Raw genomic sequence first — 15956 nt, forward strand, 5'->3', positions numbered from 1 at the left:
CTTGAGTTTTACTTAGTATTTCAATAAACAACCTGTCTTCTTAATTGATTTATTATGATAACGTAAATTTAAAAAAATATCCAATTTTTTTAGAAGAGAAAATAACGCAAACCTACTTGATTTTTAATCAATTGGTAATGATAGTAACACGGCTACCAATTTACAGATTTGGTGATATACTCGAAAGGCGTAGAAATTACAAAAATCAAAATCGATGAAATAACGGCTGAAAATATGGAATTAGTGGTAGTTCCAAATGAGGCGCAACACTATGATGTAATTATTGAACATCCTTTCACAGAATTGGATTGTATTGCATCGCTCGCGTAGGCGACCGTTTAATTTTTAAGTACGTGACTAAAAATCCGTTTCAAAATTTATTAACTGACGTAGCAAATTCGCGTGAAGATCGTAACATAATTGTGTGAAAAAACAGTGTAATTGTATCAAATCGTGTGTGCAAAATAGACATTTGTGTGAGTGATAACGACGGACAGATTACAGTTTCTAACCAACATAATACCGAATTACTACTGAAAGAAAGTAAAATATAAGAATGTATACCCGAGGCAAAGGAAGAAGAAATGAAGTTACAGTGATGGACAGTGAATTTCGTCCCCCAATTTCCCTGACAGATTAAAAGTGTAAATTATTCTTTAGGTTTTTTTAACCTTATTTTAGAATTTTGATTAACGTTTGTCATGTTGACAGAATGCTCGATGCTTCTTGCTACTTTTTACCTTTGTCCTTTGAAATGGTAGTCCTTGGGTATGCCCAAAAGTAGACGCCCGTCTTTGAGGCATACCTTCTTGTACCAGAGAGATAATTTTTATTTTATTAAACGCACTTACTGCTGGTATGTTCGAATTTGATTAAATTTGACAATACGTATTTGAATGTCAGTTATCATGACAATAAAGCACAGACTACAGTGAATTTTTGTGAATTCACAGAAATTGGGTGGACGAAATTCACTGTCCATCACTGTACGTTCACACATAACTCGAAAAATGGTACATGTTGACAAAAAAGTACCAGAAGAGCAAGTCGTGGAATTAATAGAAATTTTGAATACATACCTCAATTGTTTTGCGCTGAAGTTAGAAAAACTTGGATGTACCAATTTAATGACAGCGGATATTCTGGACAATGAAGTGTCAATACGAAGAAAACCATACAAAACCAATGAAGAAGATCGAGAAATTATATCAGAAATCATTCGAGATTGGAAAAATTGTGGAATTGTGACGGATACAAAATCTCCATACGCCAGTCCAGTTTTACTCGTAGGAAAAAAGACGGAGACAAACGTTTAGTTGTAGATTACAGAGCATTGAGTTCACAAACAGTGCAAATTAATTACCCATTACATACAATTGACGAACAATTCGACAAACTAGCGGGATGTACGTTGTTTACAACATTAGATCTTTCAGATACCTTTAAGGCGAAAGCGCAAAAGAAAAAACGGCTTTCATCACACAGGACGAAACGGGACAATTCGAACGTTTAGTGTTTGGACTGAAAAATGCGCCTTTTCAATTTGTGCACTTAATGAACTTAGTGTTGAGAAAATTATGTAATAATACGGCAATGTGTTATTTGGACGACTTACTGATACCGGCAAAATCGTGGGAAGAAATGTTGTTCAAGCTCGAACAACTTTTACAAGCGTTAAGAGCTGCGAATTTAACTGTAAAAATAACAAAGTGTCAATTTGCAAAAAGTAGCATGGAATATTTAGGATTTCTAATCACCGAAAAAGGACTTATGCCTTCTTGTTGGTCCATGAAAATGAAATGAAAGAAGACGGATTAAAAAGCAAAAATCTCTAAGTACACGTTTTTATTTTAAATTGAAATAAGAGATCCTAATTAAACATAAAAAATACAACTTAACTCACAAAAGTAACAAAAATAAAATAAATTTGTAATACTTTTTATTGTTACAAATTTAAACAGGAGATGAATATTCATTTTTAAAACAAAAATTTTCTATGAACATATATCGAAAATGCTACGCAAGGGGTGCGTCTTTTAATAGGTTTTTTTCAATATTTCCGAAATCATTTTAGAAAAAAATTTCAAAATTTGCTACAGATGATAACTTTTATACACCTAAACAAGTACAAAAATAAAATGTTGAAATTTTTAATTAGGTGCTTCCTAAACTAGATGGGATTAGGGTAAAAATTTACTCTAACTATTTTGCCTGTGGTTTCTTGCCATTTTAAGCAACAAAATTTCATAAAAAAAGGTCTTTTGTGTTTTTCCGATACAATTTACGGATTTTTTATTTATTAAAATTTATGTTACAGACCATAAACAGCATAAAAATTAAAAATTAAATTTGTTTTAGCGTTTAGGACGCCTCTGATTTGAACCCCCTAGAGTAAAGCGTACTGTTATACCAGTAATTATACCTTGTATGCGCAACGAAACCGATTGGGATCTTCATTTACAAGAAGCTTAAAGAGACCTAAACACGACACTTAATGAAACAACCGGGAAAACACCATTCGAGAATTTGTACGGATTTTTGCCGCGATTTTACGATGGAAAACTTAGAGAAATATCAGGAGAAGATGAAGAATGGATACCACCACCTCAAATTCAAGAAGAAATTCGAAGAAATATTCTAAAACAAAAAAGCAACATGAAAACTCGATTTGATAGAAAAAAATACAAAGGAAAGCAATTTAATGTTGGTGACATTGTGGCCATGAAAAGAAACCCAACAACAACGGGAGAAAGTACGAAACTTCAACCGAAATATATGGAACCTTTAACAGTTACAGAAATATTACCAAGTGACACCTACAGAGTAACTAATCTAAATCGAGATGCTGGAGGGAAAAACCTCAATACAACTGCCCATGTTTCCTAGTTGAAAATTTACAAAAATCACGAAGAGGACAATGACGATGAAGAGGATAACGAAGATGAAATGGACGATCAGCAGGAATCGAGTGACGAACACAACGAAGACCGGGTCAACAACTTGATGTCTTCACCAGAAGAGAATGACAGTGCAAGTGATAGTGACGCCCAAAGTACCAATCACGTAAGTGTAGTGCCTCGAAAAAAGCGGAAAAGGCAAGCGCCAAAACATTTAGATGATTACGTGATTGATTTTTAAAACATTGTATTGCATTCTGTTTTTGAAAATTTGTTTTGTTTCCATTAGTATTTAGTTTAGTTTATTATTCGTGGAACATGATGGAACTATATTTGTTGCTGCGAATCACTTATCCTTGTTTTTTTTTTAGATTCTTGTTTTGGATAATGTTTTAAGTAGTATTTTTTTAGGAATTTTCCCTAAAATTGCTTTTTTTCGTTTGTTGAAAATGTATTTGATGTGAAAAAGAGGCACATCACATATCGAGCAAACTGCAGACCGGTTTCGCCCTTGTTGGGGCTCATCAGTGCAGTGTAGCTCGATATGTGATGTGGCCTCGAGAGTCTTAAGCGACTAAGCACGCTTGACAGCGCTACCACTGTCGCATCTTCAACGAAAATGTATTGTTATTTTAGAGTTCACACATTCTTATGTTTCACTGATGAGGTCATCAGTCATGTCAGGATGGCCGAGTGTTAAGGGTGTTAAGTTGTTAGTTTACTTAGTTTAGCGCATGCTTGACTTTGGCAGGCCCAGTAGGATCGGGATTGCCGCAGTGATGCCAGATTAGGGAATTTTTTCCTAGTTCTAGGGATTTTTCTAACAAAAAGGGAAAAAGGGATTTTTTTCAATTTTTCTTAATTATCTAGGGATTTTTTACATTTTCAGTAAAAATCTCAATTTTTTTCACACTTCTGGCACAGTTTCAAAAATTACAAAAAATTTTAATATGAATATTGTAACTTCGCCAAGTTAGAGCATTTGTTTATGAGTTTAGCACATAGTAACGCGGAAATCAAAAATGTATTTTCTGTAGTTGTGTAAAGACAAAAAAAGAACAAGATAACTAAAAGCCGTTTGCGTTTTTAGCGTTGCCAAGTTTACTAATTATTGCAGTTCATTTGATAGTTTAGACGAATATTTAAAATTAATGAAATCCCATAATTTATAAGTATAAATAAAAATTAAGTAGGTATCTAAATATACACGTTTATTTGAATTTGTTTTAATTGTACAGCCTGTACATCTTAACAAGCCATGACTAATATGAGTATTTAGTTACGCTGCTAATAGCAACTGTCATGTTAGTCACGGGGTGAAGTTAACTTTCTGTCAGTTGTCACAAATTCCAAATGTAAGTATTTTTTTTGTGGTCGTAGAAAAAGTATAGTATGTAATACGAGTATAAACTTCTCTAGACATTCGTTTTATTACACACTCGCTCCGCGGCGCTTCGCTCGTGTCTAATAAAACTCATGTCTGAAGTGGCGTCTATAGCATTAGTTTTACATAACTATTAAATGTGATTAAATGTGCTTCTTTTGTTTTTTATATTAAAATTTGGAACCCTTCAGTTTTACATTAGTTATAGTAAAAAAAAAAACAAACGTGTACTATACAAAACTAGAGAACTGTTCTAGCCCCACTAAAAATTTTAGGCCCTACCTAAAAATTGTTTCTAGCTACGTACCTGAGATTATAACTGAATTTTTTAAGGTCAAATAAATTTCAATAAAAAGTTCCGTTTTAAAGTGGATGTTACTGGCAAATTAATGGCCAAGGAGAAAAGTTAAATAAAAACAGTATTAATGAGTAAGGGCACAATTATAGTATGTCCATTTACGACATAAATGAGCTTAACATGAAATTGTTTAATTAAATGATCATTAATGTTTAGTAAATTACTAAAATATATGTACAATGCACTCAAAAAGTCTTCAATATTATTGGAATGCACACATTAATAAAACAGCTACACAAGTTTCGAAATGTATTACTCGAAATCGTAAATATTGAACATAAACTAAAGGTGCGCTTAGCCACCGACATGTTCCAAATAAATTACATAGTGCTTTTATTACAATGTTTTGAAAAGTAGTATAGATAAATCTTAACCCAGTAAGTGCACAATTATTAACCTAGACCTAGGTACCCTATAATTCGAAAAACAAAACAGAATAATATAATAAAGCACATTCATTGTTCTGAAAAATTACTTTTAGCAGGTTTGGTTTTTTTTATTGGAGTATTTTCATTTGAAGATCGGCCACTGGAAGATAATGAAGGAACTAACTTAAAATTAGAATCACTTTCACCCTCGTTTTTGGGATCATAAACTTTGGCTTTAATAGACTTTTCAATCAATTCATTTGAATAGCCAAATCCACATACCTAAAATGGAATCTTAAATTCTGTTTTAAACAGTATAAACAACTTTTACCTGTCTAATTTGTTTTTTTAGTTCAGCTTCATCTAAGGGATGGCTATCAACGATTTCACCTGGGCGAATAACTCTATCTTTAATTCCTCTTCCTCTGCCGCTTACAACATAAGAAACAGTGTCGTCAATATCACTATTCAAAGGTTTTCGTTTATTTTCTTCCATCTGTTTCTTGTATTGCAAAATCGTATCTGGAATTTTTCTAGCAGGCAAAGTTTTCTTATTTTTTACAGGCACACAGTATTCTGCCATCAAAACAATATCGTTTTGGATGTCTTCCTCAGTTTCCCATGTCTCTGGCACCCACATTTTAGAAAACTAAAATACAAAATTTCAATAAACTCCAAGTACAGTCGGAGACAAATTACTTTGATCGTCAATGTCACTTGAGTGACATTAAATTGTAAAGCATGCTTTAGGACCGATAACCCTATTCTTAGCTACTGTCAATCATAGTTGACAAATTGTATGTACATATTTTTGATAGGAAAATCCAACAGCTGTAATTAATTTGAAATTGTCATTCATTTTAACGTTAAAGCTTGAATTACATTAAAGTGTCAGAAATGTGACGACCAAAGTATTTTGTCTCCAACTGTAACACAGTAAACAAAACGATTTACTTGTAGTTAAAACAAATGAATTATGAAAAAGTTAACATTAAAGTAAACTAAAAATTATTGTTATAACTGAAACCACAGTTTAAACAATACAACTTTTTGCCCTAACCTCAAGCTACTTCACAGTCACAACAGACCACAGTAAGAAAGCATGCGCACGTGATGCGCATTTATCTGCATCTACAATTTGCATTTTGATATGGGAATCACCTGTTTTTTTAGTACATACACATTTTTCTTTTATTGTTAGGACAAAAGTGAGTAGCTGATTCCTAGGAGTGGAAAATTTTCATAATTTAAACTCACGTAGTCTCGCTAGATGCGCGAAATGTTAGTTGCATATCTACTTTAGAACACATGGAAATAATGTGGAAATACAGGGTATTTCACGAGTGATAATGAGTCTGGCCAAATTTGAACTGCAGCCAGCAATACATTTGCATAGCCTTCATGGATTTTGATTATGAATTTTAAAATTAATAAAACCTAGTTATCACGTGACGCAAAGAAATTGACAAGACAGGAAACACAATTTTTAAGGTTATTTGTCTTTCCATCGTTGGAAAACACTTTAGTGATTCAAGCCTTTTTGAAACTTTTCTATTTAGGAAACATTGTCTTTACAAAGACTCAACGGCAGAAGCATATTTCCGAAATTCACCATAAATGGGAATCAGATCTGTTTTCTCATGGTTCGAATGTATTTTGACTTTTTGCTTAATTTAATGTCTGTTGTGACAAATAAAATTACTGTTGATACATATACATAACAATTTTTTAGTCATCAGAACCTAATTTTAACAGCTAATATAACAAAAATAATTTTGATTTTTCTTAAATTTGTAATTTATAATTTAACAACGTAAAGGGCCTTTTTGAAGCCCGGGCCCGTGTTCCGTGGAACCCACTGGTGCACGAGACCCGGGCGGCAAAATTTTGTGGCGGCAATCTGAACTATTAAAAGTGTCTTTTATAATAAATACAAAAAATGTATATATAAAAATTTAATTTTTATTGTAGTTGTTCGATAAGGGGCGGCAACCTCATTTCTACAGGTCCAGCAAACTATTTTTTTTATTACAATGAATATTATCGTTTTCATTAATGACTGCAATTTTTGTGAAAACAAAAGTCTTTATTTTAGTAGCAGACAATTCATTCCGATTGAGGTAGTTATAGTAGGTTGTACTATTTCATATGAATTTGGTCAAATTTTTCTTAAAAAAACGTTGATAATGTGCCTGCCATCCGTTTCCATTCAGAAAAAAATTTGCCATTCAGTGGTCCAAGGTAAGTTTGAAATTTACGATATCTTATATGATATGATAATAACCGCACCTTTAATTTGTAATTAATTTCACATTTGACAATAATGTAATGTAAATAACAATGTAATTTGGATTACGTTACTTCTGAATTAAAACACGGATAAAACACTGCGGACACGGCTGAACTCGATTTCTGTGAAAAATTTCACCAAAATCACATAAAATCCTTTACTGTTGATAAATAGTAAACAACCCTTAACTTCTACATTAATTAATAAATTTATTAGTAAATAAAACAATAAATTAATTATTTTGTGAAATGGTGACTTTGGATATCAAAACCATGAATCAGGTAAGGGATAGAGGATGTGCCCGCAGGCCATCCGTTTCCATTCCGCAAAATTTTGCCAATCTGTGGTCAGAAGTATACAAGTATACATACAACACCAGCACCCCACCACCCTCCAATACCAACCCCGGATGAGACCAGCGACCAAGAACACAGTACTAGTCTTGCGACCGAAAGCAACAATACATACAAACATTAAATCAAAATAGTTGTAGTTCCAAATAAATAGTTCGTAAAATACACGTGTTATATTATTTAATCAAAACTGCGCTAACACGCATCATTTAACAAGTAAAGAAAAGTGATAGTTTTCTAGCGAGTGAAAACAGATTGATTCATGAGCATAACGAGTTCTTTTGCAAAGAAAGGCATCCCTCAATTTTTTTTCAAGAAAAAGTAAGTAATTAGGTCACCAAAATAAATCCAGTAAAACAAACTAAAATAGAAGGGTAATTTGAATCTAGTTTAGTGATTTTGTGGCCTATTTTAGCAAAATTTTGCGAAAAAAAGTCTTTAGCTGAAAAACCTTCTTTTACTCTCGAAAATGTCAAAAATATTATCATTTCCGATTTAATTTGGTTAAGTTTTGGTGTGGTTTAATGAAAAAGACACAGTTTATTAGCTTAAAAAAGCAAAGATAGCACAATTTTTATCGACTTTTCGACTGGTTTGGACAAAATTTTGCAAAATAATTTCATTTCAGGCTGAAGAACTTTTTAAACACTTGAGAAAGTAAAAAATAACATAATTTTCGATTTAATATCTGATTTTTTATCTTGTCTCGATGAAGTCTTATTCAAAATTTGAGTATTTACCTTAAAAACATGCTAAAACGTTCAAAAAAGCAAAAATAGTTTAATTTCCGACCAAGTTTGACCATTGTTTTTTCGGTAAAAAACACAACAAAACAAGTGTAACATGAATATTAAAAAGATTTTACTCAACAAGGGTTAGTTGTACCGAAAAAACGCAAGAGAGCTCTTTTTTGTAAAAAACTATAAAATTTAGAATTTGTGTTTTTGAAAGTAACCAGAAACTTCAGCCAAAATAGTTATATTATTTTTTATCCCAAACCCCCCCATTTAGGACGCCCCTGATTAAAAATTTCGACATAAAGGTAATCAACTGTACCAAATTTTGTAATTTTATCTAATAAAATGGTTTCTGAAATATTGGACAAAATCCATTAAATCATGCACCCCTTTCAGAGAGTGTAGCTCCCTTACATAGTATTTTTCAATACATGTTCATAGAAGACTTTTATCTTAAAATTCAATATTCTATCACCTGTTTAAATTTGTTACAATAAAAATGGAACACCCTGTATAATAAGCTTAACGAATATTTAAAAATTAAATAAAAAATAGATGACAATTGGCTGATGAGTTCCCAAGCTTATCAAATATTCAAAACCATTTTAAAACTTCGCAAGTACATATAAAATCTACATGGTGTTTCAGAACTCGCGTCCTAGCGGAAAATTCGAAGTAAGATAAGATAACAGCAACATATAATATTAAATATAGGCTCCTTGCAATTCTTTCAAACTTTTCTAAAATTTTTAAATCGATTGTGTACCAACACATATTTTGTGTGAATTTTCAGCATTTTCTGGAGAGGTACAAGGTAGATTATCAGCATTCGACATTTTGGACTATTTTGGACAATCACTTTTACTTCTAATAACATAATCTACTATCTTTTTGACTTTCAGTTAAAAAAATGCACTTTTCCTTTGCGACATTTTGCTCAAGCAAGTCGAGAAATCTTCTAATTAGGTACAAAATGGTGTTTTTTGCTTATTCTTGAGTAAAAATCTCAATTGTTTTTGATGCCCAAAATGCCCAAAAATTAATTAATTGTATTAATTCCATTTATTTTCAAGCGAATAAAAACGTTTTAGAGCCAAAACTGATTTTTTCACAAAATTTTGCTAAAATACCCAAATTAGGGATCGAAAACGAAATTAGTTTTGCCTTTTTTAGGATTAAAAGAACTATAACTATTACTATTTGTGCTGAAGTTTCTTGCCATTTTCAGCAACAAAATTTTAAATTCCATAGTTTTTCACAAAAAGACTTCTTTTACGTTTTTTCGATACAACCCCATTAAAAACGTACGCCTGTCAGAGGGTGTAGCTCGTTTACAAAACATTTTTTGATACATGGTTATAGGAAACTTTTGTCTTAAAATTGAATATTCTTTTACCTGTTCAAATTTGTAACAATAAAAACGGAACACCCTATATTAAGCCATTTTTTTAATATTCAATATTCTTTAAAAATATACCTGTGTCGATTTCTTGCATTATAAAACCGGCATTATTCTTCTTCCCTAAGTGCAATGCCCTGCCAGGATTCCAGGATGCTTGATCTCTGGGGGGTATGGGGAGCTTCATGTTGGCTGATCAATACCGGAGGAGCCGCCCCACACTTGCCAGTTATACGTAGTTGGTGTTGCTGATTAGTTGTAGAGCTCAATTCGCGTGTTCTTTGGTTTATATAAGTAGTGCATTATAGTGAGCGTCACACCAGTTGCAATTGAGGCAATATTAGAATTAGATGTGAAATACTTACCATTCAAGGTCCTCAAAAAAACTATTGGTAAACACAAACTTACTCTACATTAATATTATTGAAATACTGTGCTACACTATGTTGTTTTGTTTATTTAATGTGGTTGGTTATATTGCAAATTATAACAGTCTGAATTCTAAAATGAAGTTTATATTCATTCTAAATCAATTCAATACAACGCAATAGGTTTGTCTTGTGTATTGTCTGATTGGATTTTAGTATTTCACTTTTTCGAATTGAAGTTTTAATTTTGATTACTTGTTGTGACCTTAGTGCGACAGCTGTAAAATTTAAGTCATATTTAATTTTGTGGTAACATAATTTAATAGTGGTGTACAACTTCCTGGTATAAATCTCAATTTGCTTAAAGTGGTATTAGATTATCTAAACCAATTAATGGGTCAAAACTGTGATGGAATTTAAATAAGTAAAAATACTTCCAAATTAAATTAATTACTCAGATAAGTGATAATTACTGTAGGTAATAATGAATTAACACAAATTGTAGTTGTGAATTACATGTTACGTCTGAGTCAACATGTCCATTAAGTAGGGTTATATTTTTCAACGTTGTATTTCTGGGTAATAAATGTGTAGTGAAAAAAATGTTATATAAAACAGCATTTATAATTTCCCTCGATGCTACGCATCTCGGGAACTAAACAGCTCGGCTACAAAAAATCTCTTCTCTAACTTGTGATATAATATACTATACCTACCAACACAATTTTACTAAATTCAAAATTATTATAAAAAACTACATATGTCAAAATAATATCAAATCAGACAAAATGCCAAGATAAGTGTATTTTAAAAATAACGTGATTCTGAAATAAGTGCAATAATTTTAACCACGTGCAGAATTCGTCAAATGCAACATTTTGTTTATGTATCAGTTTTTTCGAAAACGCTATAATTATTAAGTCAAAATTATAAATCGGTTTCTCGTAAAATCTCGTTAAAGCTTAATGTTTAATAGTTATTATTTGAACAATAAAAATCTATATCTATATTTTTTAGAAAGCTTTTTCAAAGCTCTACACGATAAAGTAATAAGATACAAGGTGTTCCATTTGAAAAAATCAAGTTAAAGCCTCTGCGTTTTTCCAAAAATGGCACTTTTTTTTATAAAATTGCCCATAAATGATAAACGGTCCTTGATAGATCCATAAAACCTCATATTGATTTTCTTAGAATTAAAAGCTCTTTCAAATAAGGGTATAATATACCGGATGTTCTATAAGAAAAAATATAAATTTGTTGCGCCACCCTCGAGTTATACAGGCTGTTTCAGAACTCTCACTCCAGAGAAAAAATTCAAGTAAAACATTTGACATTTTTTTATGTCTATTTAATGCCTACTGATGATCTTGTATATGGTTTTTATAATTATTTAGTTAAGATACAAAATATTTTTGCCAATTAAAGCCACAAATAACATTAAACAGAGTTACAATTTGAGTTTACAAGAGGAAAAAAAAATTATCTTTGATTTTAGGCCAAAACTGCAAAGGAGAAACATTTTTTGCTTTACCTAAAACGAGCAAATCTGTAATTAAAACTTCATTATTCTAACTCAGTAAGAAGGGTATGGATTTACCCGACCGGAACTACCCTTCAATTGTCGGAGACTGGGGGCTCTAGTTCTAGTCAAATTTAATATAAAATACCAGTTCCTATTGTAATTACGAAGCCTGTTAAAAATTATAAGAAGAAATATTGGAAAAAAAAACAAGGTTAAATGTTATAGTATTTAACGTTACGAGAATGGTAAAAGGGTTTTTACTGGCGATGGAAGGGTGATGTCACCATTATCAACATTAAAAATTCTAGAAATTCTAACGTTTGGAAAAAATAATTCTGATAGTTGAAAAAATCGTATGACCTTTACACGTATAACTGGCTAACCAATAAAATATGTCACTTTACTGGTTAGCCAGTTTTAAGACATTTTCAAGATGAATATAGTGACTTGATAAATTGATGTTTACAAGTAAGCAACAAATAAAACGTTTAAAGTTAAGGAATAAGGAAATAACTAATTTAATGTACCAGGTGAATAAAAAGTATGGAACCAAACGTTTTTTGCTTAAACTATTTATTTTTTGAAAAAACTAATTGATGAGTGATAAAGTACTATAAAAATGTGATGATTTAACAAGAATAACATTTTTCGATATTTCCTTTTGTTTATGAGTTCTACAAAAAAAAATATTTTTTTAAATGGCAACCCACTATAAAATTATTTTTCTCATAAAAGCTATACTCTAAGGATTACAACTATCTGCTTTATATTTAATTTTTTCAAAAAAAATTTTTCACATAAATTGCAATTTTGACAAAAAAAAATCGCATAACTCAAAAACAAAACAAAATTTCGTTGTGAAAATACGATCACATTTTTTTATATTACTTCAATTTATATTAATTATTATTTTCTGGAGGCAAATGATTAAAAATAAAACCGCTTGATTCCATACTTTATATTCACCCTGTATATAATTTCTTTCTACAGCACTGCAACTTGCTTGGTTTGCAACAACATGTTTTAAATCCTTATTCCCCAAATTTAGAAAACTTGGCTAAAACTTTTCTGTGAAAATCTTTATAACATAAATTGAATGTTCGAACCAACAATTTCAGTAATACTGACTTGCCAATAGGCGTATTATAAAAGGCCGAAATAACGCAGATTCGTTTCAATCGTATTATAAATTAATCATAGGTATTTTATAATTAGACTAATACTTACTCGACATTATAAAATATGCCTAAAATTTTCCGTCGCATTGTAAAAACTCTGCATTTATTCATTCATTTACAATTTGCCCAGTCGTTTACAAAGTGACTAGGGGTTTTATAAAACGACTGAATTTGTAATTAGCCTACGACATGCATATAAGAGACACAAATAGACATTTTTAATTGTATTAAGTGCCTGCCTATGTATATACGTAGCTTATACAGGGACATTTTTTCATTAGTATACATAGCCCTATGTATACTTTTAAAAAAAACGGGTCAACTTCAATGTAACTAAGTCTGTTAGGATTTAGTTAGTATAGGCATAGGCAACCAATATTACAAAGGCTTTAATATCGTTAAATAAAAGACAAACTTTTAAAAATAACAAAGTAAATGTAATTAAATATTAATTTAAAAAAAATTAGAACCCATCAAAACATGAAAAATATTTAATAATTAAAGCAAGTGTTCAAAATGCTTTCCTTGCACTTCCAAAGAATAAATCAAGCGATTTTGAAAACCCAGCCACTGCATTCCTAATAAATTCTAATAAATGCTGAAGCCCGAGTGCGTTAGACACTTTTCCTACGACCATATACGAAACTAGATCATAACGCACAATTACATATGCGCGAAAATTGGCAATATCGTACGAGGTCGAAAACCAGTGCAATTTGTTTTCACAATTCACACTCGAATGTTTTGTATTTTTACATTTAACGTATTTTTTTTTATCCATTATAAAAAATAAATCGTTATTCAACGTATTTTTGTATCCATTATAAAAAATAAATCGTTATGAAAAAAAAATATGTTCGTAAGAAAAAAATTATTTATGGTTGTAGGAACAATATTATCTCACCGAGTGGGTTATTAAACCACGAGTGTAACGAGTGGTTTCTCATCCACGAGGTGGAATAAAGCGTCCGATTTACACTCAAACGAGTTGAATACAACATTTTATTCTTCGAATTAATCTCAATAAGGCTTAAACTTGCTTTAAATCTGTTAAAAATAATTTCACGTTTCGTATTGAGAAATGCCAAACAGTTGTCAAAACTTCCTTACACGGGAGAAAAACTGTAAATTTTGACAGTGTCGAAGAATAAAAATTTTTTCTTTACTTACAATAAACTTTCTAATGGTACTTATTCATACTAACTATAATAAATTATGTTATAGTTTGCAAAAGATATTCCTACTACCTGAATACCAAGTTGGGAATTCCTAAACATTTTAATTTGTAAAACATTTTATACCTACAAAGACAATTTACTAAAATTCATTTTTTTTTGCAGGAAAGCTACACCTATCGATGATGGTGAAGACAGAAACCAAACACACAAAACTTGCTGCATAAAAAGTTTATCAGATTATCTTATAAGTTTTGTGTTTGTCTGATTAACTGTTTAATGTACCAGCACCAATTAAAATTAAAATTAATTCAAAATAAATAAATCGTGTTATAAATGTTGGGCCAAATTGATAGCACATTTCGGTAAACTGGATTGACCAAAGACGAAATAGTTTCACAAGTGAAGGATCTTAAAGTGATGTAAATTAGTTCTTCTTTTTGCTCCTACATTCAGAAAAGAAAGAAATTAGGGTAAGTTGTTCTTATCACTTTTAATTTATTATTTAATTTCAATTTCTTTTTTTCTTTTTACATTACAAATTGTTATTTATTCGCATTTTATTCAGTGATAGGTAATTGTTAACTTGACTAAATACAATAATGTTTTAAAATGTGATACTCTGTCAAATAACAACAATTATCATGTAGGGTTATTCAAAAATATGAAGCATTATTTGAACCTCAAAAATGACCTTTAAAATGATGTTAATTTAAATAATAACTCGTGCCCTATCTCTACTGATAAGAATTTTACAACCTTCGGAATGTAGTCAATCATTTGACCAAACATTATAAAATTTGTAGTAGTTACTTGTGAAAACATACCTTTTAAACCAGTAATCACGAACACTGGATACATCTACTCAATTTCCGGTTACAATAGTTGCAGGTCACATTTTCTGTCTTTTTCGGTTTTTTGGCTTCTTAATACCAATTTTTTTATTGCTTAAATCGATATATTATTCAATTTCAATTAAAAAACGCATAACCTATTATACCATTAAAATAGACCGTTATAATAGTACATTACAAACGAGGTGGTAAATATGGCATTATCCAGAGTGCTTTTGTATAAAGCATAAGAGGTATGCCATTACCACTGAGGTGGTTTGTATGCTATTTTATTCACAATCACATTATTTTTAGTCAAAAATTTGAATGAAATAAAATTCTAACAAAGTTAAGATTCAAACGTGGTAGGCCATCTAAATTCCGTTTGATTTTTGACATTTTAAAATTGTCAAAACAAATATTGAAATAATATATGAATCTGATATTAAAATTGTTGAAATGGAACAGAACCCCTAGAAGTGAGAGAAACGATACAGAAGCTATTGAATATTAATTTAGCAAAATATTATGCGTAAGAGGAGTAATATTATTACGCTTCATGAGATATAATGACCTGTTTCCCAATCTTTGATTCCCAATCTGATTGTGAATAAAATTGTTGAAATGGAGTAGTGCGCTCCCCCAGAAGTAAGAAAAACTCCTACAGAAACAATTGAATACTAATTTAGCAAAATATTATGCGTAATTTGACAATTTCAAAGAAAAAATTCCCGGTAGTTGTGTAATCTTAAGGTTGGCAATCCTGTTTATTACCGCCCAAGAGAAGTAATGTTACTACTCCTCATAAGATATAATGACGTGTTTCCCAACCTTTAAAGGGTAATCGGCATATTAAATTAGTGATTTTGAATAAAGATATTTTAATTTAAAGTGACGTCATTGGGGTGCTCGAATAGACTTATTTTCTATTTCGGTGTTAGAATAAGCCATTCGCGGTAATTTAATTTTAGTGACGGACTTTCTTCACAATTCATTTTCAAATGTGAAAATAAGAATAATTTTTATTTTTTACAACCGCCTAAAATTATTCCACACATAAATGTCGCCAACCGTCGCAAAATTCTCTAGAAAAA

The 15956-nt window shown here is 30.8% G+C and overlaps 2 protein-coding genes across 6 annotated transcripts in view; one reads left to right on the forward strand and one right to left on the reverse strand.

Annotated features, from left to right (window-relative positions):
* Window positions 1-4875: 4875 nt before the first annotated feature.
* Window positions 4876-6144, reverse strand: LOC123004157. Of its 3 annotated transcripts, none has more exons than XM_044397278.1 (3): window positions 6068-6144; window positions 5339-5656; window positions 4876-5289 (listed from the first exon to the last, which is right to left on the reverse strand). In XM_044397278.1, exons 2-3 carry the CDS (start codon window positions 5645-5647, stop codon window positions 5095-5097), a joined length of 504 nt encoding a protein of 167 aa, XP_044253213.1. In that variant the 5' UTR covers window positions 5648-5656; window positions 6068-6144; the 3' UTR covers window positions 4876-5094. The 3 variants fall into 3 exon arrangements, with proteins under 3 accessions (XP_044253213.1, XP_044253212.1, XP_044253214.1); XM_044397277.1 differs by having other exon boundaries at window positions 5962-6112; XM_044397279.1 differs by lacking the exon at window positions 6068-6144 and adding an exon at window positions 5707-5760.
* Window positions 6145-10020: 3876 nt separating this feature from the next.
* Window positions 10021-15956, forward strand: part of LOC123004156 — a 39934-nt gene continuing 33998 nt past the window's right edge. For all 3 annotated transcript variants that reach the window (XR_006412672.1, XR_006412673.1, XM_044397274.1), the window contains exons 1-2: window positions 10021-10178; window positions 14195-14502. The gene's annotated coding sequence lies outside the window, so the exon portion shown is untranslated. The remainder of the gene's footprint in view (window positions 10179-14194; window positions 14503-15956) is intronic.

The sequence above is a fragment of the Tribolium madens genome, unplaced genomic scaffold (genome assembly GCF_015345945.1).
Source record: "Tribolium madens isolate multiple individuals breed KSU strain unplaced genomic scaffold, Tmad_KSU_1.1 Scaffold_1;HRSCAF=32;Tcas5.2_LG8, whole genome shotgun sequence".
Lineage (NCBI taxonomy): Eukaryota > Metazoa > Arthropoda > Insecta > Coleoptera > Tenebrionidae > Tribolium > Tribolium madens.

What these genes read in the sequence shown, in the direction of transcription:
- LOC123004157 (XM_044397278.1), bottom strand. Translation starts at nt 5,647, where the DNA reads ATGTGGGTGCCAGAGACATGGGAAACTGAGGAAGACATCCAAAACGAT. An exon ending in TAAAAAAACAAATTAGACAG is followed by an intron (nt 5,290 to 5,338) that starts GTAAAAGTTGTT and finishes ATTCCATTTTAG; the next exon opens with GTATGTGGATTTGGCTATTC.